The sequence below is a fragment of the Eschrichtius robustus genome, chromosome 15 (genome assembly GCF_028021215.1).
Source record: "Eschrichtius robustus isolate mEscRob2 chromosome 15, mEscRob2.pri, whole genome shotgun sequence".
NCBI classification, from domain to species: domain Eukaryota; kingdom Metazoa; phylum Chordata; class Mammalia; order Artiodactyla; family Eschrichtiidae; genus Eschrichtius; species Eschrichtius robustus.
Window position 1 is genome coordinate 88,492,646 of NC_090838.1, and position 26,751 is coordinate 88,519,396.

The window sequence follows — 26,751 nt, forward strand, 5'->3', positions numbered from 1 at the left end:
ATCAGACTTAGTGACGATAATTTGTGGAAGCTCCATTTAAAAATTTTATGGGGAATTCCCTGGAGGTTCAGTGGTTAGGACTCTGCTCTTCCACTGCAGGGGACACAGGTTCGATCCCTGGTCAGGGAGCTAAGATCCCGCATGCTGCACGGTGCAGCCAAAAAAAAAAAAAAAAAAATTTTGTGAAACAACAAGGTCCATTCTAAAGAGATTATGAACTGGGGACCAGAATGCTTATTTGAATATATTTTTGATTCTGAAGTTTCCTTGTAAAAATATTCACAGAAATTGGTGGACATTTTTTTTTTTTTACGTACAACTCAATGCCTCTCATTTACAACATAAATCATTTAATGTAACATTTGCAACCTTAGAAAGGCAGACATAGTTAATCCAAGTCAGTTTATAAATTCCAATTTCACATGGATTAAAAATTGCAGATAAATTAAGTCACAATAATATCCTGTACATGCATTAAGGCTGGTGACTGCTAGAGTGTCTTGGGTATCTACAGACAGGAAATCACACACAGATTACTGGGTCTGAAGAGTGTCTACATCATTTAAAAAAATCTTGCTTTTTTTTTTTTTTTTTTTGGTGATACAGATTTCAACAGTAACTCTGGAAAACTGTGAAAAATGTTATTTAAAAATATATATGTATATACTACTGCACAGTTTCAAAGATGTGGTTCATAAATAAGGTTGGCTGCACTGATTAATTTGATAACAATTACTGCACTTCTGAGGTGATTTGAACACGTAGTGACTTATACTCAATATTAGGCACTAGTCATATCCTTCAGGCGTACTACAGTTTTATGTTAGCTGTATTGTACATATATATTTTTAAACGTATGCATTTATACAAACTGTGTATTATGTATGGGATGTCAGAAATGTACACATCACTGTTATATAATACACACATCATTGTTGCAGATACGAGGGTACGTTTTAGTGCAGAAGGCTCATTGCATTGATTCCATGTGTTCAATCTAGTACACAATTTGTCAACTCTTCAGATTTTTTTTTCCAGTACATTCCTCTTTAGACAGTGGGTCCGAGTTCCCCTTTGTGATTTGAAAGTTTCCAGAAATGTGTTTTAACCGAACCTCTCTTTCCAAGCACAATTCTGCACATTAGTCTGATCTGTGTCGAATGGTAACAAATCCCACATTTTGATCAGGAATATATTTGGGTTCCTCTCTTTCAAAGATAACTCTAACAATTGTGATCCAGGTCCGTTCAGGTCATGGAGGGATAAGGCCAGTTGAACTTGTACTGAACTTCTGATGAAATAATGTCTTCAAATAGAAAAAAATGATGATAGACATTCTACCTTCAAATGGGAGACTCTCTAGAAGGATATACAGGAAAAGGATGAGCAGTGTTGTCTCTGGGGAATGGGACTGAATACTTCCTACTTTATACTTCTCTGTATTGTTCAAATTTCTACCATGAGCATGTATGACTTTCATAACCAGAAAACACAAGAAAGATATTTCTACTTTGAACAAAGCTAACTAAAAGAAACCAGCAACAATCAGAAGATGCTTCCTTATCAAAAGCATCAATGCCAAAGCAAGGAAAAACCACTGCCACCACTGCCCCCCCCAACATGCTCTACCAATGAAACAAAAGACACTGAGAATGGCGTGCTGTGATGGCCCCCAAATGACCAGTTTCACGTTTTGTTGGAAACGTGGCTCACCGAGTGCTGATGTGGTGCTGCTGGCACAACTAGCCAGAGGCCACCTGTGTGTTTAAATGGGTTTCACAGGTGAGCACATCACATGAACACCACCACGAGGTCTGAGACTGAAAGGTGGGCAAGACCAGAAAAGCACCCTAGGGATGCACCATGGGCCCTGGGGGCCATCCCTTTATGTGAGAGTCTGAACATTTCATCAGAATTCAGCAGGAGTGAGTACAACTAAGCCTCAGTCTTCCAAAAAAAAAAAATTTTTTTTCAAAATTTCTTAAGTTAGACTCCAGTGGGATTGGGCACTCTAGCAACAATTAGTGAAAGGAATGTCAGAAGCACCTCAGTTGAATAAATGTAAAAAAGAAGTACTGTTAATATTTCCAGATGCTTGAAGGCCAACATCAAATGCAAATTGCACAAAGCCTTCACTTGTTCATTTAAATGAATTTCAAATCACCAAAGCTATTCAATCATTTGTAAGGTTTTAAATCAGTGCTTAGAGCTAGGGAATGACAGCAATCTTATTTCCCACCTACAGATCAGGCTGACAAAGATATTAACATTGCAACCAAACCAATAAGACCATCAGTATCTGTTATAAACGTTTCGTGTTACCATCACCTTGAAAAATGGATTGTTCCACACATCACATCACCTTTCTCAGGCCGTCTTGGGGCAATTTTGTCAAGTGAGAGGCCTCAAGGTCATTATTTTTGTTTTTAAAGTATAGGAAGTATATCCTCTTTTCCAGGAGTTTTTCTTTTTTTTTTTAACCAATATTTTTATATCCAAATATATTTAATAAGAAGACCAAATCTAGGGTATGACGAGAGACAATAAAAGAAATAAATTTCAGACAAAAACTGTAAACAAAGATGTCAAAAAAACTAAAATGTAAACTTAATTAAAAAAAAAAAAAGTAAAGAATCAAGGGCAAGACGGAAACATACCAGACTGGTCGTTGCTACCCCAGACAGAACCGCGATCCTTGCAGGAATAACTTAATCTGTAGAGTAAGCAGCTTGCTAATCAAAGCCTGAAACACATCGCCCAGATCAAAATGCATTCAAGGCCCGCAGTGGCACTTTCTCCAGGAGTGAGAGGATTAGATAGAATCATGATAGCAAATAGTTCTCGACCTGATAAGCAACAGATACAGATCCAAGTGAAGGGACATCCTAGGCAATGTCCTCATCTGGCCAAGAAAACTGGTAAGAAAGCTATCATGGAAAGAAAAGACTAGAAAAATATTGGCCAACAGACACCATGTGGCTCCACAGCCCCTGGGTCACAGTGGCAGGAAGAAGAAACACATGTGCCGGGCGGGCTCCTGGCGTGTGCAGAAGATTTCAGTTACTCACTGAGCCCCCAGAAGCAGTTGTTGCTGCTTTCATGTTGGTGAAGTTTCAAAGACACTGAGGTTTTACCAGATCTCAGCGTCATGGTCATACTGTTTTGGGGGGCAGGGCAGGGAAGGCCCGTGGGAGTCAATTCACTTGCTTTCTAACACGTTTAGTTGACGGTAAAGTTGGCTGGAGGGGGCAGGTACTAGACAAAAGGCAGGGTATTTGGTAACATGCAATCTAGTAAACGTCCAGCACAAAAATAACTGACTTATTTTCATTATTCAATTACCCATTAACACACACAATCAAAAAAATAATAATTGGGGGAGAGTATATTAATACTGAAAGTAATCAAAAGTATAAGAACTAAGATCATCTTAACTGGCAGTCAAGCTTTTGGTGTGCTGTATTGCACCTGGTTCACTAACCCATGAGATTTTCGCTGAATGTTCTAAGAAGTCACGGTTTAGCTTTGAACTAGAAAGTGTGTGTGTGTGTGTATGTGTGTGTGTGTGTGTGTGTGTGTAAGTGTGTTTTCTCTAATCAGAAACGTCTGATCACTTTGTCTAGCCTGGGAGTATGGAAACTAGACAAAGAAAACGTGTTCTAAAGAGCTGTGTATCTTACACGCTTACACAGGCAGCTTTTCTACACCCACACATACAAACACACATGCCCTGGGAGAAAAGACCATTGTTCGATGCTGAGAAAATATTCACCGCCGTTTGAGAAATGCTGTGGCTGGGAACTTCAGGAGCACAGTGTCCAGAAATGTTGAGCCGTCCGTGAAGACAAGAGTGCCCTCCAGCCCGAAGGCGGGGTCCCTATGTCAGGTGGGTGCTGTTCCGCAGCCAGTGCAGGCCCTGCTGGGAGTACTGGACCAGGTGCTCCATGCTGCTGTGCAGGGTGACTGGCCCCATGAGCAGGTCCAGGTCATTGAAGAATTCTAGGGGACAGAGAGGGTCGTTAGAGGGACACACACTTGGTCCTCTTTATAAACCAAGCCTTCTCTGTCCCATCACTTGACATGCGCTCAACCTAACAAAATAAAGCCCCCGAGAGCTCACCTATATCCCAATAATCCCTCAACTGGCGACTTCTAATTCAAACGAATGACACTTACAATATTGAATTTAATGGATGCTGTGTGTTTTACATGTCATTTTGTAAGTACATTGATTTTAACAGATTTAACTCTTCATGTTTAAAATATATACATGTATATAGACAGAGAGGAAAAATATGTATGTATTTTACTGAAATAATTCTGAATAAACAAAGGAAACATGGCATGGCCAAACCAAACGAAACCCAAATGAATGGCATTTATTTAGCCAAAGAGCAAAGAAAATGTACTTCCTCAGGCTGCATTCTCCTTCTGCAGTAATGTGTCCCACCCTGAACTTGGCCTGCAGCTCTGTCATCCCTTATACTGTCCTCAGCTGTGCTACGTGCTGAGCCCCTGTGGGTGGAGGGTGGGAGTCCAATGGAGGAGGCTCCAGGCTCCTGGAGACAAATCAGAGATGGGTTTTTCTTTCCTTTTTTTAAAAAAATTTAATATTTATTTATTTGGCCACACCATGCGGCATGCGGGATCTTAGTTCCCTGACCAGGGATTAAACCCGGTCCCCCTGCAGTGGAAGCACGGAGTCTTAACCGCTGGACTGCCAGGGAAGTCCCTCTTTTTTTTTTTTTTGGAGCATCCAGCTTGTTTAAATTGTCTTTTATTTTTATTTTACTGAAGTATAGTTGATTTACAATGTCGTGTTAGTTTCAGGATTCAGTTATATATCTATTCTTTTTCAGATTCTTTCCCCTTATAGGTTATTACAAAATATTGAGTACAGTGAGTTCCCTGTGCTATGCTGTAGGTCCTTGTTCACAGATGGGTTCTGAAACACCTCTACTGAGGTCACCTTCTAGTCCTTGGACATTCTCTGGGTTTGTCCTTGCCTTAAACATTTATTACTGCCGAGGCACTACGCTAGGTGCAGGAGGGCAGAGGCAGGGAGTACACCGAGATGAAGAATGTGTAGGCTCTGCCATCGCAGAGATCACGGTTTGGTGGCTCATAGAGACGAATCAATTCACGTGGCTGCCAGGCTGCCCCAACTGGACCACTGAACAGCACTCCTTGAAAGTAAGAGGCTGGGAGTATTCTTTCAAAGGTGCTCTCGTACGTGCTGAATGAGGTCCGGCTGGGGAGGCTCCGAGAAGAGCCAGGGTCCAGGTGGCCGGGAGGACAGTGCGGCAGGAGGTCAGGAGAAGAACAGGGGAGGAGGGGCAGGTCTGGGGAAGCCATGCGGACTTTGCACTGGATGTGCAGCTCTGCTGAGGGACGTCTGGCAGCAGCTGGCAGTACCATCTGGAGCCTGGCCTGCTCGGGCTCTCCCAAACTGGCCGCGGACATTTGTCCATTTGTCCCTTCTGTTTCATCCACTTGTGACATCCACCCCACTCCATCTCAGCCACTCAGCTACTATTTGCTTTTCAAAACCCTGTTCCGGGCCAGCTCCTTTGGTGAGCCTGCTGGCCTCAGCCCCTGGCACTGACCTCCTTGGCACCCCACTGGATTTTCGGGGTGCATCACCGCCGCACTACTGTTGTGTCCTGTCTGGTTTCATTATCAATTTCACGTACTCAGGCCTATCTGTGCCATTGGTTCCTTATTTCATCGTGGACATCCTGATCTTAGCCTCAGAGGCACATGTTACCATGGGAACAAAATTTGCATTTAATGGTTTGATAGCTCAGATTTACACTCTCACAAAGCACTGGAGAAAGAGTAGTAAATTGGTATAATCTTATGCGAGAAAGTTAATAACATATACCAATACATATCTTAAAAGAATCTATACCTGTTGACCTCCACATTCTATAACTCCCTCCTATGACAGTAATCAGAAATATGAACAACAATTGACATGAGGATATTTATCATAATGTTATTTGTAACAGTGGGAAAAAATTGGAAGTAACACAAATGTCCAACAACAGGGGAATGGTTTGAGAAATCATGATACTTATGATTGCATACCTCTATTTTGAAAGTATTATAGAGTCATCATAAAAGGTGTTTCTGAACGAGTTAGTGACATGAGAAAATGCCTGATATAATGTAAGATGAAGAAAAGACAGGATGTAAAACTGTATATATACTATGATCTTATTTTGGTAAAAATCATGCATATTTGGAGAAAACGAGAAGAAATTTCAAAAGTTTTTTTTTTTCAATAGAATGTTAATAGTAGTTATTTCTTAGTGACAAGATTACAGATGATTAAAAATTTTTTTCTCTACATTTTTTTTGTACTTTACAAATTTAGCCACAGTAAACATGCATTCCTTTTGTAATCAGTAAAAACAAACATTATTTAAAAAGTAATGCAGCTTACCCATAAAACACGTTTTTTTTCAGTTGTAAGCAGCTATCACTTCAATAGCTAGTAACACTCCTACTCATCAGTTAATTAATTCATCCAGTATTTCAGACCCCCAACTGTGTTCTAGGCACTACGCAGGTCTTAGGAATACAGAGTTGAATAAAATGGAATCCCTACCTTTAAGGAGCTCACTGTCCGAAGGAAAAAAACGTGTGTGTGTGTATCTATATAATTTGTATCTGTATCATTGGTACCTATATCATCTCTATCTCCATCTCTATCTCTGATCTTTCCCACAGGAAACATAAACATTGGTACCTATATCATCTCTATCTCCATCTCTATCTCTGATCTTTCCCACAGGAAACATAAAGGTAGGTAAAGGCACGGGAGGCCCTGAGTGAGGGCGAGAAGTCAGGCAAATTCACACAGTAGGTGACAGCTTCTACTATTTCTTCTTCGCCCACTGATGCCCAAGGATCAGGGTGTCTCCCTGAGCTGTGGCTGAACTACGCACGTGCTCCCCAGAGGCGCACACACCTCTGTTCTCCTTGGCCAGGTTGTCCGCCATCTCCCAGTAGTCATAGCTGTGCAGAATGCTGTTGGTGATGCTGACGTGGTTGGCTGCCATCTGGTGGATGCGCTGTGGGATGCTGACGATGGTTGACGGGGACAGGGCGTTCCCATTGGAGAGGCTCCCCTGAGAGCCCACGGAGCTGGTGGGGGAGGGGTTGGGAGACATGGGGGATGGGGTGCCAGTGCTCCTGGAAGGGGGAGAGCATAGGAAAACAAGGGGGAGAGGTTTGTAGGGCAGCCCCTCAGGGCACTGCAAGCAGAGGAGCACCTTACCCAGCGTCATGCAACATCTCATTTATCACCTTCACTTTGGAAAAATGAACTTACTTTCCACTGGCCCCCCACGGAGATGGGGCTTGGGCAGCTTTAGATGAGTTCTGCAGGAAAATGAAAACATTGACAGTGAGTACCATCTGCTTCAGTTTAAACAGCCCACAATAACATGTTCTCAGGTGACCGTTGAGAGAAGTAATGGCTGACATTGTAGATAAAATGCAGATTCACAGAAATTGGATCTGGGGAGTTTTTAATTACTAGGCTATTGGCTTCCTCTCTGGAAGATAGTGGGAGGCAGCTGCCCCCTCCCACTGACACAATGAGAATATCTTATTTTTAAACGTAGGGCATATTTGCAGAAACTGTCGACATATATTTAATGCCTGAAAATATATGAGACATCAGCTGTTACCATTTTAACTTATGAAGCTTAAAAGTATTTCTCTTAAAGGAAGTTGCTCTTGAATGTTTCTAAAAGAACAGATTAAAACGTATTTCCTTAACAATAGTGAATTCAAAAATTCTGATTTATTTAAAAGTCTGATATAGGATACGTTGCATGAGCCAGTTGTTTGCATCAGGCATTTAAAAGACATTTTTGCCTTTGGCAAGGAAAGCTTCTAAATGTACTGATAGATTTCCTCCCTGAGAGCCCAATAATGCCTTCTTGGACATAAGTCTATGAGACTGTCAAGGAGAAAATGGACTTTATAATATTGAATTTTCCCTTCTAGAGACAAGAAAATAGCCTCAGCCTGGTTCCCCAGAGACAAAGTGTTTCTTTTGGTTAAAAAGAACTTTATGAAGTGGTGACTGATTTTTAGTTTTTAGTGGAGGTGTTATCAAAATGGTAAGAAATGGCCTTACATGTGAGAATTTTGCAAAATTGCCTTCAGGCCTCTTCCACTACCACTAAAGTCTTGTGACTATTAAAAAAAACATGGGTGGGGACAAAGGCCTTTTTTTCAGAGCCAACTGTACTGGTAAAACTCATTTTTTATGGACCAATTATCCTTGTTTCCTAAAGGTTTCATAATCTCTGAACTTGAAGTAGTATTTAAATAGCCTTTGATTTAGGGTATCTACCAATACCTTCTAGGGGAGAAGCTCTGACATTTAAGCTGTATTCTCTATTCATTCTGTACAGTTTCATGGACTGCTTACAGACATTAAGAACATCTTGGATCCCTTAAAAGTTCTGCTGTAACCTCTGTGGCTTACCGAGTTCAGATTCCTTCTTTATTCAAGCGTTTTGCTTGACTGTAATAACTCTCTTTAGTATTAGCTCGTGGATTCTAAATTTTTGAAAACTACTTATCTTGACCTTAGGCGCCCAAAGTAAAGGGAAAGGCTTAGCGTCAGTACTTGTCATTATGACTGACGACCGTCAGTGGACCAAGACAATGGCTTAGCACCTGGTCACTGCATGCATGACCAGGAAGGAGACAGCACGCTGGGTGGACATCGCCCGCGGAATGCCCAGCACAGCCGGCTCATCTGAGATCATCTCCAAGAAGTGGAGCTTGGGGATTAAAGATCGAAAATGATGGTTGTGTATCTGACAAACAGCCGGTGGAGGTAGAAATGGCGTAATTTCTTGTTTCTACAGTCAAATGGGCAGCGAAGAGGCCCAGAAATCTCAGATGAATTATTCACAACAGTACATCAGAGGCTTTCTGGTCTTTTTTTCCCCCTTTTTTTCACTCTCCCAGTGAAAATGACTTCATTCCCTGAGATAGGTAAAAGTTATTAGCACAGTTTGCAATTCTATCCTTATACGTGCACATTGCTACTGTTCTAGCGCCTCTGGGTTCTAACAAGCCATTTCTTACCATTTAAAATAACACCTTTATGAAAAATTAAATTAGCTACTGGAGATAGCTAAGAGGAAGTTCTAAGGAGTTACTTCTCAGAGGAAGAAGTTCTAAGTGAACATGAGCAATTTATGTTAGCTATAAAGATGGATTTGCTAGGACACTGGGATAGGTAACGGGATCTTCCTTCTCTAGAGGCTATAAAAATACTTGGACACAGGCAGAGGGATAAATTAGATGGGCCCTCAAGGCCATCCTCTGAGCCCTGAACACCACGAGTATGTCATAAATGGGGTTCGTGTGGATATCAGCTCCTGTATTATCCCCAAAGCAATGGATTCCACCTTGAAAATGTCCTTGACAGGGAGACAACTGGGTACAACATGTTGCCTGTTAGCCAGACAGTACCTTGAAATAGTCGATAAGTGCTTTTGAATACTTTACAGCGTGATCCCTTTTGAGTCGAAACATCCGCCAGTACAGGAGAGCCAGGCATCGGTAACTGCAGCAGAAAAAGAGAAATAGGCCCCGAAAGTATGAGTGGGCCCTGAGCTAACAAGACTTAAAAACAATCTTGCTGTTCCAGATGCACTCAAGGTCTATAGCACGGTAGACATCTGACCTTCCTATTTGTTCAATGTTAACTCAAAATTTCAAGGAGTTACTCCATAAGTATATCACTTCATATAAAGAAATATGAATACATGAAGAATATATATAACTAAAGAATATAAATATGAAGACATAAAGCAGCTTTATTGCTTCTTTGTTGGGACTGAGGGGCTTGTCATTTTCTTCTTCCACCACTAGGAGACAGTCTCTCTCCATGAGAGGAGGGAGGAAGCTCTAGCACACAGCTCTCACTGCTTACTGGGTGCATTTCAGGGCACAACTACCTTATTCTGATTTGCCTTGACACCCTGGACTTCGGGCAGCGGCTTTGCTAAAAGAATAGCCAGCCCTTCCACCTGTTTTTATTCCCTTCACTACCACTGTACTAGACTATAATTAGTTCAAATAAAGTAACGGATATGAATGTATTTTATAAAAACAATACTGGGAGTAGTCACTATTTTATGTTACAGTTTATATATTTGTTATTTACATACTAGTATTCTATTTTATATAATATTAACTAATCATTGTTAATTTATTAATCCTAATAAGGAACTTAAAGTTTGAAAAGAGCACAGAAAGCATTTCCTGAGCCATACCCACTTTTTTTTTTTTTAACATCTTTATTGGAGTATAATTGCTTTACAATATTGTGTTAGTTTCTGCTTTATAACAAAGTGAATCAGCTATACATATACATATATCCCCATATCCCCTCCCTCTTGCGTCTCCCTCCCACCTTCCCTATCCCACCCCTCTAGGTGGTCATAAAGCACCGAGCTGATCTCCCTGTGCTATGCGGCTGCTTCCCACTAGCTATCTATTTTACATTTGGTAGTATATATATGTCAGTGTTACTCTCTCACTTCGTCCCAGCTTACCCTTCTCCCTCCCCCTGTCCTCACCATATCCACTTTTCCTTGGTGCTTTCCACTCCTAATTATTTGCTAACTCAGATCTGGTGTTGACATACTAGAATACCAACATACCAAATACAACATAGTAGTCTCTTAAAAATTTTTTTTCAATTTTAATTTTTCAATTTATTTTTTATTTTAATACAAGTTTTAAAGGTTACTTTCCATTTACAGTTATTACAAAATATTGGCTGTATTCCCTGTGTTGTACAATACACCGTTGACCAAGAGTCTCTTCTTAGCACACCAAACCCCAGAGGACGTGATGATGCAAAACTACTGCAGACCCTCTCTTTTGTGTATGTTGCTGTTGTTGTTGTTATATTATTTTGAGATTCGATTCTCCAACTTGCAGATCAGGTCCTAAAGTGGAGTATGAACCATCAGAGAAAAAGACATTTTGGCTCTCCATCACAGGAGGAACCAACAGAGAGGGGTCCTGTGATTTGAGGGAGTGCTAAGGAGACGTCATGGGGAAAATTATTATTATAATCATTATCATTGTCATCATTATAGAAAAAAAACCCTATTACGTGTTGATTACCATTTAAATATTGCTTTTATTATCAAAGTGGAATGAACTGCTCCTCAGTTTAATGTGTTGAGAACTTGAATGCATCATCTTGATTCAGTTCTACTAATCCCACATGTAAAGAGACAGATGAATTATTTTGATTGCCTCTAAAATGTTAAACACAAGAGATTACATTTGGCACAATTCACATTCAAATGATTAAAACACAGACTTACCTGATTTTAAGACACACACACACACACACACACACAGAAAAATGGGTCCTTGTGTCATGGACCTGTTGGTTTTCAATCACTGTGAATTCACCTCACGCATAGGACAGCAGGGTGCAGGCTCTCCCTGGCCACCATGAGAACTGCCTTTGGTTTGGTGGGTCAGAAGCGCTAGGAAACCATCATGCATTTCAGCACCTGGTTTGCCAGTGAAGATGTAGGAGGCTGGGGAGGCTATTTTAAGCTGATGTGATGCACTTACCATAATGCAGCCAGCTGTTTATCCTCTGGTGTGGCATTGGGGCCTGAGTGGGTTTTTAGTCTCATAGCATATCTTAAAAAAAAAAAAGGAAAGAAAAACAAAAAAATTAAAGCTTTCTTATTAACAATGGAACATCTTCTAGGATGGAAGGTCTCTCTGCTCAATACTTAGTTTTTCATAGTGCTTGCTGACAGTTCTTTCTTAGAAGCCAGCTGAGGCCTGCCCCATTTTCTCTAAGCACGACATGATTGTCATGACTAGAAAATGGCTTTTATGACCATCTAGCAACTTCCTGCTCTTTAACGATACCAGTCCAAACGCTACAGATGGTCAAGAGTGGTATCAGTTCGAGCATTATCCACGTATATGGTGACACATCCATTTTTACAAATTCTGATTTATGGCTGAGTGGCTGACAAGATGGGAGCAAAGGTCAATCCTTCCAGGCCAATCTCCAGAAAAATTTTTATTCCTTGTACTCAGATGAATGCTTGGATTTATTCCTTTTTTTATTGTTATGGAACTCTTACTTTGACAGTAGTATGACTGTCCTGGATGCATAACTAGTAGATTTGATGAACTTTACTCAATCTCACTTATTTCTCTGAACCAGAGGTCTATGGCCGTTCCTTTCTCCAATAATATACCAAGTTACTTGCAGACTCTTGGACAGAGCTGAGGCAGTATATGGAATGGTCAGGGAGTCCTGGGTTCAAGTCCTTATAGTTGTGAGAACTTAGACAAATTAACAGCTTTAAGCCTCCATTTCCTTATTTATAAAGTAAGATGAGTACTGCTGATCCCATAGCATTGCTGTGAGGATTAAGTGAGAGAGTGTTTGTAAAGTTCTTGGCATAGTGGGCTGGCTTATTGCAAATTGCTCAAGAAATGATACTCTTATTACACTATCTCCACAGCATGCAGACTTGTAGTGTTTTTTTTTTTTAATTTATTTATTTTTGGCTGCGTTGGGTCTTCGCTGCAGTGCGTGGGCTTCTCACTGCAGTGGCTTCTCTTGTTGCGGAGCACGGGCTCTAGGCGTGCGGGCTTCAGTAGTTGTGGCACGCAGGCTCAGCAGTTGTGGCTCACGGGCTCTAGAGCGCAGGCTCAGTAGTTGTGGCACACGGGCTTAGTTGCTCTGCTGCATGTGGGATCTTCCCAGACCAGGGCTTGAAGCCGTGTCCCCTGCATTGGCAGGTGGATTCTTAATTACCGCGCCACCAGAGAAGTCCCTTGTAGTGTTTTTGAGTGTATCTCTTTGCTTAGTTTTCATAGTGGTTTCTCCAGGTATTACAAGATACATATGTGACTCATCAATTTATTGGTATCAATATTTTCTACTTTGCTTGAAGAGTTGAAACCTTACTTCCATGTCACTGCTTTTTTTTTTTAAATAAATTTATTTATTTATTTATTTTATTTTTGGCTGTATTGGGTCTTCGTTTCTGTGCGAGGGCTTTCTCTAGTTGCTGCAAGCGGGGGCCACTCTTCATCGCCGTGCGCGGGCCTCTCACTGTCGCGGCCTCTCTTGTTGCGGAGCACAGGCTCCAGACGCGCAGGCTCAGTAGTTGTGGCTCACGGGCCTAGTTGCTCCGCGGCATGTGGGATCTTCCCAGACCAGGGCTTGAACCCGTGTCCCCTGCATTGGCAGGCAGATTCTCAACCACTGCGCCACCAGGGAAGCCCCATGTCACTGCTTTTAAATAACACTGTCTTGAGCATCACATGGTGGTATAATTTTTGTTTCAATCATCGACTATGATTTATAAAACTCTTGAGGAGGACAGTTTATTGCATGTACCCATAGTTCTGCTCTTACATTGTTTTTCCTTCCCTCCTGTTGGTCCAAGATTCCTTCTTTTGTCACTTCCTTTCTGTTTGAGAAACTTCCTTTAGCCAACCTTTAAAGGTAGGTCTGTTAGAAACAAAGACTTTTCGTTTTCCTTAGTCTGAGAATGTTTTTATTTCCCCTTTATTCCTGAAAAATGAAGTCTCACTGAATCTAGAGTTCACAGTTTGACAGTTTTTTTCTTTCAGCATTTAAAAAATGTTGCGCCACTCCCTTCCGGCTTCCATGGTTTCAGATAAGAAGTCAGCTGTTATCTGGATTGGTGTCCCCCTATGGGTAATGTGTCATTCCTCTCGTTGCTTTCAGGATTTTTTTTTTCCTTTGTTTTTAGTTTTCAGAAATGTAGTTTTGACATGTCTTGGCATACATTGCTTTGGCTGTTTATGCTGTTTGGGTTTTTCTCCACTTCTTGAATCTGTAGGTTTATGCCTTTTGCCAAATTTGGCAAGTTTCAGCCATTACTTCTTCAAAATATCTTTCAGTTCCATTCTCTCCCTCTCCTTCTGGGACTCCAATAATGACATGGAGGTTCTACTGTCATTGTGCTTGAAGCTCTTTCTTTTTTTTTTTTTTTTCAGTCTGTTTTCTTTCTGTTGCTCTGATTGGGGGGTAAATTCTATTTTCTGTTCTCAAGTTCATTGATTCTATCCTCTGTCATCTCTACTCTACTACTGAGCCCCTCCAGTGAGATTTTTATTTGTTATATTTCTCAGTTCTTTAATTTCCATTTGGTTCTTTTTCAAAACAACTTCTATTTCTTTGCTGAGACTTTAATTTTTTGTTTGTTTCAAGAGAATTTGTAATTATTTGTTGAAGCATTTTTATGATGGCTGCTTTAAAATCCTTGTCAGATAATTCCAACATCTGATTCATCCTGGTTATTGGTGTCAACTGATTGTCTTTTCTCATCTCAGTTGTGGTTTTCTTGTTTCTTGGTATGATGAGTGAGTTTCTATTGTATCTTGGACATCTTGGCTATTATGTTAGGAGACCCTGGGTCCTGTTTAAATCTTTTCTTTTAAAAGGAAGTCACCCTGTTTAGGTTTAGCAGGCAAGTCATAACCTACTTCTGTGGGCTGTGGTTCCATTTACAATTTAATTTTCAGAGGCTTTGTGGTGCAATTTTGATTTGTGGTGGCAGGGTTCCACCGGCCAGTGTCCCCCAGTCACTTGGCGTCCTTTGGTGGAGAAAGGAATTCTCTTGCCTACTGGGACGAAGAGCACATCCTAAGCTGGGTACCTGTGGCATGATCCCCCTTGGGAGTGCTCCCAGCTCCCGAGTGTCTCTCAGTGGGGGAGGGGAGTCTCAAACCTGGTGGGCAACATGCAGATTCAAGTGGTATATTAATGCTGTTTTCTAACTCAGATAAGAAAAACTCTTTTTTATCTTAGTTTTTGGAGTAGTTTAAGGGATTCTATTCAATCATTTAGAAAAGGGATTGTGTTTTCCACCCACGCAAGGTCCCATCTCTGGTGTAGAGCGGGTGTGCACATCAGGACCTCCAGTTTATTTGACATCAGGCTTTTATCGTTGTTTGGATTTATTTGTTTGTTTTTTTAAAGTTTGAATGCCTTTAGGCAGGCTATGCAGTTCACCAGAGGCCCTGTGACTTGCTTATTTGTTCATTCCTCAAATATTCACTGAGTACATACTATGTTCTAAGATCTTTCCCAGGGATTATGACCACATTAACGAACAGATCAAACAAAACCCAAAAACATCCTTCTGTCTGAGGCACTCACATTCTAGAACACACTATGGCTTTGTGCCTGTCCACTTCCACCCATATTCTTCCCTGCCTGCCTGTGGGCATCTGAGTCTGTGCCTTATTCTGAGGAAGAAATGTGAGAATCTAGGATCTCTTAAAGTAATTTTTTTTTTTTTTTTACTATGGCAATTTCTTTTCTTCACTGCCCAAAATGCTGTACCATGTAAGAAAACAGTATGAAGGAATCACCAATACATTGGTGTAATAGAAATATTTTAATGAGAAAAATGGTTGGACAGTGTTAACTTTCAAAACATTCTTGAGAAGTGCTTTTTGAAGATGATGTGTTCTTGATACTGGGATGACAAAGTCAAAGGCTGTCATCCTTTCCTATTTCCTGAAGGAGAGTAGTGTAAAATACCAAGGAGCAAACCTGGGCCAATGCATACCAAGAAGGTTAAATTTAGGATGACTAGAAATCTTCCATCTGGAATGGTGAGACATGGTAAACCATATTTACTCTTAGGTTGCCTAGAATTCCAGAATTAGAAAAGTCTCTTAAAGTTAGTTTTGGGAAGGATTATTTCATATAATGGGTATTAGACATTATCCCAAGCAGCTGAACCAGCTAAAGACATAAAACATATGATGAAGGTTCTCAGTAGTGTTAATGGATGAAATTCCCTTAATGGTTCATTAAAGAGACATTAAGGATGTGCCTTTCCATGTTGCCATCATGGAAGACAAAGAGTCTCCCACCCAGGTCCTTGCTGTGCCCCTGTAAGAAACCCTGCTTCTGTTCACACTACAGGTCTTAACCCAGGCCGGGGATGGTGCGCACGTCCAAGTCTTAGACCAGAACAACGCCAGCACCTTTTCAGATAGTGCGTCGTAGGATGGATTTCCTTTCCTAAAATCCCCCTGAATCTTCTTTCCTTTCATTAAATACTCCTGAATCATTTACTGATGAAGTTAGGATTTAGATTATATGAATCTGGATCAGATTAACAAAAAAAAAGCAGCATGGAGATGAAGTGAATTCAAATTCTGCCACCTCCCAGCTGGGTGAAGTAGACATCTCACATCTCCCTCAGATTCAGCTTAATTTCTGCAGCCAGTGGGGTTAGAGGAGCTGCCGCCACCCCCCAGCACTCACACAGAGAGCGAAGGAGGCAGGCTCTGCAAAAACGTCTTGCAAGATTGTCCGTTCTTATCTGGGGGATGAACACTGGTTCTTGGTAGCTGACAGTGCAGGCTGACATTCTTTTCTGTGTTCACAGCACTTACATACATTCCTCCCTCCACCCCCAACCCCTGCCCCCAAGCAAGAAAACGCAGCGCTTACCTGATGAGCTCAACTGTTTCTGAATACATTGTATAAGGAGATTTGGATTCCATTGGGCCCTGCTCCATTGCATTTCCACACTCAATGAATGACAAGGCTGCTTCGGCATAGTTCAGAGCCTTTCCAAACTTTTCCACCTGATCAAGAGAGTTAATACAGTGTCTTCCTTAGGAATAGTTTTTCAAACAGCGTTGTCACATAATCTATACACTTTGAGAAACCCGACTTTGAAGTTCCAAACTCCTGTGAATGGAGCTGAGAGAAGACAGAAACAGGGTAATACCTTCTCTAGGTATTCTCGCAAATTGCTACTGGTTTAGGGTAAGTGAGTAAAAAGGTTATACAGAATTATACCAAATCCACATCACAACTGCCAATCAGAATTGTGCAGAACTTCACGGTTGCTTTAATTTCTGTTGCCCTCTTTCCAACTCCTAATGGTTTGTCAACTTCGCTCCTTGGTCCTCACTGCCGTGCTAAATATATATCTACGTTCATAGGCCTGACTCCATGTAAGGGTTTTCACACTTTTGGGGTATATTCTCACTTTGATGGTTTAAGGCCTTCATTATTATCTTTTACACTATTTCTGACATTTACATCTCCATGCCTTCCTTTAAGTATGTATTTTTTAGTTGTTTCGTTAGCAGGTAGAACGTCACCCTAAGGGTGAGGGTGAGGAGAGAAAGGGAGAGGAGGTAAAGCTCAAGGCATGATTTCAGCTTGAAGGACACAACGTTGAAAATTAATAAAAAATGACCTTCTGGGATTATAGGAGGTACCTACATTTATGTTAATCTTTACCCATATCAGTGAGGATAACGAAGCATCAGCTTTACGTTCTTAGGTTCTCATACATCTAAACGTACACATCAGGTGCGTGCATGGTTCCATGCGTTCTTCCTCTCGGTGCATGATGGCACACTCTAAATTTGAATTGCATCATCTCCCCAGTTTTCAAACATTCATTCATCAATCAAAACAGAATCACACAGATACTCTTAACTACTGATCTAAGTCTTGCCTCTAAAAAAACCTCTCATTATTCATGATACCTCAGGAAAGGGAAATGTAGAGCAGAATTCTCCCGCATTAGCAAGTCAAAATTTTAAACAGCTTATAACCCTAAGAGGCTATAGAGCAATATTTCTTGGCAGTGCTTTCAGATTAAGGAAGTCATTTCTTTCAGTAAGTATTTGCTAAAGCACCTGATTCTGTGTGGTCTGTACCTGACACACAAAAGCTCCTTCCAGGAACATATACGTGGAGAGAAAAAATGTGCACTCACAAGAGAGCTCAAAGTGCAAGGCAGTCTGTGATTAACTAACCGAATGCAAAGCAAGCAGTCCAATGCCAAAGACAGGGCAGGAAGGGAGCAAGTGATGGGGCTACAGGGAGGCTGGGGAGGAAACTGGGAAGGAACAGTATGATTTGGCTGAATTTGTTAGGAGGACACTGAAGGTGTGGGTGTGCGTGCGAGTGCGAGTGTGTATGTGTGAGATGTTGTGAGTGTGTGAGTGTGAGGTTCCGCAGGTGCAAAGACCTGCCAGCTGGCACGAGTCAGGTGTGCTTAGAGGCGGCAGGGGGCCAACATGGCTGGAGCAGAGTATCGCTGGGAAAGGCCAGGTTGGGCAAGATGACACTGACTGAGGAAGCCTGGTAAACCTTGGATGATTCAGGCAGGAAATTTCATTCTGCTTTAAAATTCAATGTGACCATGCATCGGTTTCTTCGGGTGACCAGAACTCTCCATCAGACTGTGGGATTGTGAGGACAAAACTCTACCTCCTATTTCCCTTCTGTATTTTCTGATACCCCGTGGTTATTTCTCTGTACACCAGTGGACCTAGGCAGTGAGCTTCATATAAAGAAATGCTTGGTGGGTAACATCAGTAGCGTTGGGGGGTGGGGTACAGTTATGGTTTAGGCATCTGCAACCCTGGAATAATACTCTGAAGGTCATCTGAAATGCCTTATTCACCTCCAGCGCCCTGATTTCACTTATGAGCACTGGAGGGGAGCAGAACTAGAATTACTAGACAGGAAAGACTCCCTTTGGATGAGATCTTCTGACAGAACAACCATATGATCTCTCTTAGAAAACACCAGAAGTTTTCTAACTCTTGCCTGAAGGCTTTAAGCTTTCTCAAATAGATTATCCAAGTCAGAAAAGTTACTCTCTGAAAACATCAAATCATACAACTTCAGGGTCTTACGTGCAGTGTAATAGTTTCTGGGTTGTCCAGATTCATAGGAAACATTCATTTTGGCAGGTACATATGAAGAACACAAGTCTTTTTGAAAAGGGATTTGATCCTGGGACCAAGCCAAGCGTTGGCCAGGCCAACAAGGGAGAAATATGCAAACTTGGGTTTTTTTTTTTTTTTTTTAAGGAAAAAAACTATTACCACCCACTGACTCCATTGCCTCTGGTTCCTATTCAAACTTTAGGTCTAAACTGAAATCTTAGTTTATCCAGGGCTTCCTCCCAGTCAGACATTATTGGTCGAGGTCATAATTTACTGGGCGATGAGCACTGGATTATATAAACATTTTTGCCTTGAACAGACCCAGCCATCCTTGTAATAGATTTTGTAATGACCCCAGCTATGCTGCCCCAGTGATGAAGCTGTGGTACAAACGTCATTTGGAGGAACGGATCTGGAGAGAAAAGGTCTTACCATTGCATCTGCTTTATGCTTCATTCGCTTAGCTTCTTGCATAAAATAATCTGCACTGCGTGGCCTACGAGGAGAGAGTGATACGAAACGTCATTACTGGGCACGTGCAAGATCTTTTGAAAATATTCTTTCCTTTGCTCACACTTGAAGCACAATTTCAAGACTCTTCTTACGATGGAATCAAGTTTTTTTTTTTTTTTTTTTTGCATTTCCGAACTACTATAGCCTATATGTAAAAGACTACGATTATATTTCTCTTAAGTTAACAATTCAAAACACACTCAATATATGCAGATAAATATATACATTTACAGTGGTTTTTAACATGGATCCCCAGTACCTAATTTGTGAATCAGATTTTTTATTGCATGGTTAAGCAAACAAGTGCAAAATCTTATTTCACAGGTTGTTTACACAAAACAATCCCTCTTTAATGTAAAGATGGCAGAGATACCTCATAATAATTGTATGGATATGTACAGGTGAGTATATTTCTGTACCCTTATGAAAATCAGTGTTGTTTGTATGCATAAATGGTACCTAAAATTGCTTGTATCTCTGTATCTAGTTATTTTAAAGCTTTGCAATGAAAAATGAAAAGAGGTAATGCTGTATGATTACATTCCAGTTGTAATAAAGTTAATTGTAAAATGATATCTTCCTTGTCACAATGCAAACATGGCATGTATTCTCTCTAATTCTGGTAAACATTAACACCAGACATGGGCATTATTAAAACAATAACCCTGGGGCTTCCCTGGTGGCGCAGTGGTTGAGAGTCTGCCTGCTAATGCAGGGGACACGGGTTCGAGCCCTGGTCTGGGAAGATCCCACATGCCGCGGAGAAACTGGGCCCGTGAGCCACAACTACTGAGCCTGCGCGTCTGGAGCCTGTGCTCCGCAACAAGAGGGGCCGCAATAGTGAGAGGCCCGCGCACCGCGATGAAGAGTGGCCCCCGATTGCCGCAACTGGAGAAAGCCCTCGCACAGAAACGAAGACCCAACACAGCCAATAAATAAATAAATAAATAAAAAGATTACTAAAGAAAACAAAAAACAAAAAAAAAAAACAATAACCCTGGCCAGCGCTGACTCTGCTGGAGATGAAGGGAATTCATCCAGAGATGGATCTGAGTGTGTGACATGACCCAAAGTTACACTAAACTACTCAGCAGACAGTAACTTTAAATGCTTCATTGGATAGATTTTTTTTAAATCTACATACTTTAGGTACCATCAGCATAAACTTGTTTTGCATTGTGGGTCTTTATATAATCAGTAAACTTGACCTATTCATGTACCCACCATAAGCCAGGACCCCCTGAATGGGAGATAAGATGTAAGCAGTAATATTAATCATGAACTGTTTAACGTATTTAACACACTTATTTTGGACTGCCTTCTTTCAGCTGAGGGGTCTTTTCCCCAATGCAATATTAGGTAGTCAGAGCATCCTTTTATCCTAAGGGGTCAAAAGGCTTAGAAAAATCACACATACCATGTCAATGACATTACCATCTAAAACTATAATCCTCAGTTGAATGGTTTTAATCAATCAATCAAACAAATAAACAAACCAGGATCAAAGCAAATACTTAGTTTTGGGTCACAAATCACAGAAGCAAGAAAAAGACCTTGGTTTTCTGTCTCTTCTTCCGCATAAAATATTGTCAGTACTGTGGTAACATGCTGGGAATTTTTAACTTTTCCAACAAAGAAATGAGGAACATGGCTGCAGGATTTCCCTAATGTGCATAATGAAACTCTGTCTCTCGATCATGAGCCCTTCACCATTTTTCCTGCCACGCAGGCCTGGACTCTTTCATTCATCATGATGGGTCTTCATTGGTGGGTGAGGCCTGAGGTTTCCTTCAAAGGAAGGCCCTGCTCTGACCGGCTCTTCTTGCTCTAGTTTATTTCCTCAATGTTCACGCTTCTTCCATTTGAATGGCGTTTTCGTTGACTTTCACGATGGTTTATTCTTCTTGGTCCACATATTGACCTTTGAACACATACTAGCTATCTATGGGGTCTCTGATGCCGACTGTGGCTATTTACATTATTTTTGTTCTTATTTTTGTTGTTTAATGGACTGACTTAATTTTTCTGAGCAGTTGCAGGCTCAGAGCAAAATGAAGTGGAAAGTACGAAAAGTTCCTGTGTACCTCGCGCTTCTGCATGTGCAAAGCCTCCCTCAGTACCAACATCCCCACCAGAGCAGCACATTTGTTACAATCGATAAACCTAAACTGACATACCATCATCACCCAAAGTCCACAGTTTACATTGGGGTTCACTCTTGGCGTTGCACATTCTGTGGATTTTGAGAAATGTATAGTGACACGTATCCACCATTATAGTATCATACAGAAGAGTTTCATGCCTTAAAAATCCTCTGCAATACCTTTCGTTTGTCCTTTTGCTGAATGCCCCAAAGCCGAAGACCAGACCTACCTCTGCCCAAACCCAGATCTGACTCCTGAGCTTCAGATGGGGTCCTGGAGCCTATTTGTTCAGGACAAGAGTTCAGGCATCTCCATCCATCTCTCCCCCACTGTTATCACATGCTATGAATGCTCCCTTGTAAACATCCCTTTCTTTCCCCAGTGACCATAGCCACCAAGTCTAGGCTTTCATCACCTCTCCAGGCCTCTAGTTTCACACCCATCCAATCTATTCTGAGCTTTAACCCTTGACCAATGTTTGTAAAACATGGCTTTCATTATATCACCATCCTACTCACAGACCTAAAATCCATCTCCAGGGTCTATGAGATCCAATCGCAGTTCAGGTCTCCAATAATCTTGCCTAACCCTCTCAACCATACCACTCACCCACCAAGTCCCTCAACCGCAGCCAGAGCGGCGTCCTCACTGTCTGGCTGGCATGCCATCACTGTCTCAGAAGCTCTGCTCATCCTTTCCGTCCTTCCTGGAACACTCACCCCTCTGCTCATTCATTAAGTGCTTATGACGAGCCAGACGTTACCTGTCCCTCAAATTCTTAGGCCATAAGGCCTTCTTGGTAATCTTGGTCCATGCTCAGCTATGTCTTTCCTGATCTCAGATACCACTTCTTGTTTACACTTCACTTCCAGGCATTTGATTACCTTCTGAGCTGTCCTGGGCTACAGTCATTGCATGTATGCAATTTTGCAGCTGGACCATTTTCAGCGGAGGCCCTGTTGTAGACCTCTTTGATCTTCCCCACCCTGTAGTTTTAGGTACATGGCAGAAGAGAAATGAACCCCCCCTTGCATTCATATTTTGAGTTTCGAAGAGAGAGAGAGAGTTGACTTCTGATGGGGTGCAGCCTCGAAGCCAATGAGCCAGAGAACATCTCCATGGCAACCTGAAATTCTCCACATCATTATCTGTCCCACACTCCAGTATAGGAATTTGGTCATTTTTCTCTTGCCCTGTTTTTTGTAGACCTTGTCACTAGCGGATCGTCATTTTTTCAAATGCATTTCGTTTTCATGAAAGAATCACTTTGGTAATAAGCAAAGGCATCTGCTAGCCTCCTTAGTTACCCCTGGGGTGGCAGTGGCACCTAATTCCTAATACGGGTACCTTAATCAATGCTGTCTTTACCTGCAGCATGTAAATGTATTCTTTAAACCTGAGATGGAGACTGAGTCACAAACTCTCACAATAGTGTAGGTGGATAAGTAACACATCTATTTTCTGACTATATCACAGCAGCTAAAACATTAACCTGAGATGCTGAAGACATGTACTATCAGGGCCTGTTTAGGATCACATGAGAATTCTCATCTTTGCCTCTAATGGAGGGCCTATTACACCGAGTCACTGAAGATTGCCTGATGATTGGTCCGTTTTTTTTCCTCTCAGGTGATTTCTAGAGCCACACTCCTAGATCAGATCATTATCAAGGCAATGGGATGATGGGATGTCACCCAGATTGTCCGGCAAGGCAGTGGACACGTGCTGTCATGAAGGCATCACTCCGATGGTGACCTTCAAGTCAGCAGGAGAGTAAAATTGCTCTCACCATTGTGGCAGTTACAGAATATAACATGGCACAGGCACTAAAATGAATCTAATGATCGCAGCGTTCAAACTGATTTTTCATCGAATGTTCTTTCTTCTCTTTCACATGGAAAACTTAGAGTTTTGCTTTTCATTGTGATCATAACGTTCTTCACATCGTTTCTCACAGCGATGGTATTTGATGATCATACATGAGCAACCCTAAGAAAAGTACAGTTCAACATCATGCATGTAACTAACCGTGTCTCTGGGGCTCTTCAGAAACTGGGCTTGAGTGATCCAAAAGCCAAAGCCGAGCGACGTGTATCTTTGTTGTAAGAGCTCTCAGCAGCAAAAAAAATGGGAGCACTTGATCCAGAGGGAATGCGTCCTCGTCACCTCCCACTGCCCCCACCTACACACGGAGCCACCTTAGTTCTAAGCAGCGGCGGGGGCTGAGCTACCCTAAAATTTCTTCTGGCACCAGCGTATTAGAGCAACCTCGCTCTCTGTTCTCCTTTGTGGCTGAGATGGCGTTGAACGCTCTCCCACGGAGAGGCTGGCAGGCTGCTTTCTGTGAGTCCTACCTCTGTGAAATGCACCTCCTCAGCAGAACCAGGCTGTTTTGTGAAAACTGGCAGAGATGGCGAACTCAACGTGTCTGAACAAACGGGTTCCTTGGCATAGCAGAAGTGGGGATCATTTTCTTAGGGAAGTTGAAATCCAAATCAGACAACTAGGCAACTGCACACCAAATGAATTCGTCATCTGATAGCCTGTCAGCTTGTCATTTAATAAGTCCCCGAGGTGTTACTGTGGCCCAAGCTGTGAGGTACTTTCTTTACCAAGAAGAACGTGTAAGAAGTGAGGTAATTGTTTTTCATGCACTGAGTAAGTGAATGCTGTTGATGAGGGCACTGCACAGCCAGGGACCCCGGTGCTGCCGTTGGCTTTATGAGTGCTTCCCGAAGGAAGCAGGAAGACTGCTTTTCGGCAGCAAGGATTCGAATGTAGCTTTTGTTTCTACACCCTTGATGTTGGCTGGGACCCCCTGAGTCCCTGGCTTCTCAGAAACATAAGCAATCACTCATTGTGCCTCCTACAGGCCACAGGCTCTTGCAGGTGACTCCTCTCTCGGCCACACATAGAAAACGGCGTGTGCTTTTCAGGACACAGGCTAAATGGCAGGTTTTTGTCACGTGATCATAAGCAACTTTCTATCGAAATGGAGATGCATCAATTTGATTGTTGTTCTTCTCTGGGTGTGATATTTAACAAATGAACTTATTTACAAAACAGAAACAGACTCACAGACTTAGGAAACAAACTTATGGTTACCAAGGGGGAAAGGGGGTGGGGGAGGGATAAATTAGGAGCTTGGGATTAGCAGATACACACTCCTATATATACAATAGATAATCGATAAGGACCTACTGTAGAGCACAGGGGACTCTACTCATTACTCTGTAATAACCTACATGGGAAAAGAATCTGAAAAAGGATATATGAATATGTATAACTCAATCACTTTGCTGTACACCTGAAACTAACACACCATTGTAAACCAACTATACTCCAATATAAAATCAAAAATTAAAAAAGGGCTTCCCTGGTGGTGCAGTGGTTAAGAATCCACCTGCCGATGCAGGGGACACGGGTTCGAGCCCTGGTCCGGGAAGATCCCACATGCCGTGGAGCAACTAAGCCCGTGCGCCACAACTACTGAGCCTGTGCTCTAGAGCCCGCGAGCCACAACTACTGAGCCTGAGCGCCACAACTACTGAAGCCCGCGCGCCTACAGCCCGTGCACCGCAACAAGACAAGCCACTGCATTGAGAAGCCCATGCACCACAAGGAAGAGTAGCCCCTGCTCGCCGCAACTAGAGAAAGCCCACGTGCAACAACGAAGACCCAACGCAGCCAAAAATAAGTAAATAAAATAAAATAAACCATGATAACTGTAGAAAAAACGACTGATAAAAAAGAAAATTAAACAAAAAAGATAAAGTCATTTTACAAGCCCTTAAAATGATCAGAGAGCTCAGATTTCAATCAGGGAGATCTAAAAGGCCTTGTCCCCAACTCCTGCCCTCCCAACACCCCCAGCCAAGTCCTTTTTTTTTTCCTTTCTTTCTGTTTTGGTTAGAAAAAATAAAAACCTGGCTGAGAGGGGTTTCATAAGGGAAAAAATTCCATATGAAGAACAGAAAGGCACATGAATGGTATATCAGGAAAGGTGGGGTCCAGCTTTGAAGCGACTGGGAAGGGGAGCCCCTCGGGAGAGGAAGCACGGCCACAGCAGGCCCTCCGTGGGCGCGCCTTGCCTTGATGTAACATCACCTACTCAGGGATTTCAGTTGGTGTCCTCTCACTCAGTCATCTGGCCTTTCACATACAGGAATCTTCCACCCTCTATAAAATTAAAACCCTTTTTATGAGGGTTTTAATTTTTTAAAGGGTTTTAACCCTTTTTATGCGGCTGCTGAGCACCCTTATATCACAAATGCCGACTCCCTCTTCCTGCCCCGCCAGCCACATCTCACAGGCCAGGGCTTCAGCACCGCCTGGCGAGGGGGTCTTTTCTCAGCGTAGGGAGGTTTAAGTAGTTGGGCTCCTGGTATTGGTGCCACGGGGACAGATGGGACGTCTGGTGGTGTGGCTGAATGTGATGATCGTGACTGACTCTTCCTTGTGAAATGTGGGCAAGAGACAGCACATCCTTCTGGAAACAGCAGGCAGGGCTGGCACCCGGGGTTCTCTGGCTCCCCGGCACAGCAATATGGCACGTGGGAAGAGGGGCCAAGCATTTCACCACTCAGCTCTGCTCCGACGCCTGTACTGAGGACTTCGTGACACAGTTGTTCAATGGATTTTCCACCGCCAAGAACTCCCCTGTCACTAATTATGACACCAAGTAATTTACAGCTCACGGCTCTGCACTAATAAGATCCGTTTCTAGGCTTTGAGCTGAATTAAGTGCTGTCACTCATGGACATAAATCCTTACAGATTTTTTTTTAAACAAAAGTTTGGTAATTACACCAGTGTCACCTTAAAATCAGGGCTCTCGAGGAGAGAAAGCGGTGCACGGCTAAACGTCAGGGGTGAGCGTGCAGGACAGGCTGACCTGGATCACAGTTTTAAAACAAATTATTCGGTTCAGTTCCATCTACATCCTGAAGGCACCAACTGGTGCCTGTTGAACGGGCAAGTAACCTAGGAAAAGGGCCTGGAAGCCCGTGAATTTAAATTGACTTGCACGTAGTAGATTCCTTACATTCACAGAAAGAGAAAGAAAAAAAGATGCAGGCATTACCCCCTGGGAATGTTATTCTAATTCAGCTGGGGTCATTCAACAGTTGTTATTTGAGTGCCCACTGGACTCCCGTGGCTGTTGTCTGAATCGCATGTTTATTCAACCGTTATCGAGTATTTATAATACAAAAGGATGAGTTTACTTTATAAACAAAAGCTACGGTGATGTGGCTTTAAAAGTTACATGACAGGATGGCATCTGTTACTCATTGGAGCGC

At 42.1% G+C, this 26,751-nt stretch overlaps 1 protein-coding gene across 3 annotated transcripts in view; it reads right to left on the reverse strand.

The window, feature by feature from the left end:
• Positions 1 to 383: 383 nt before the first annotated feature.
• The window catches only part of AFF3 (ALF transcription elongation factor 3), a 558,847-nt gene continuing 532,479 nt past the window's right edge, over positions 384 to 26,751 (reverse strand). For all 3 annotated transcript variants that reach the window (XM_068564632.1, XM_068564631.1, XM_068564633.1), the window contains 7 exons: positions 19,228 to 19,291; positions 16,547 to 16,683; positions 11,644 to 11,715; positions 9,511 to 9,604; positions 7,340 to 7,389; positions 6,977 to 7,200; positions 384 to 3,999 (listed from right to left, as the gene is read on the reverse strand). In XM_068564632.1, the coding sequence (XP_068420733.1) occupies positions 3,878 to 3,999; positions 6,977 to 7,200; positions 7,340 to 7,389; positions 9,511 to 9,604; positions 11,644 to 11,715; positions 16,547 to 16,683; positions 19,228 to 19,291 (763 nt within the window). In that variant the 3' untranslated portion in view covers positions 384 to 3,877. The remainder of the gene's footprint in view (positions 4,000 to 6,976; positions 7,201 to 7,339; positions 7,390 to 9,510; positions 9,605 to 11,643; positions 11,716 to 16,546; positions 16,684 to 19,227; positions 19,292 to 26,751) is intronic.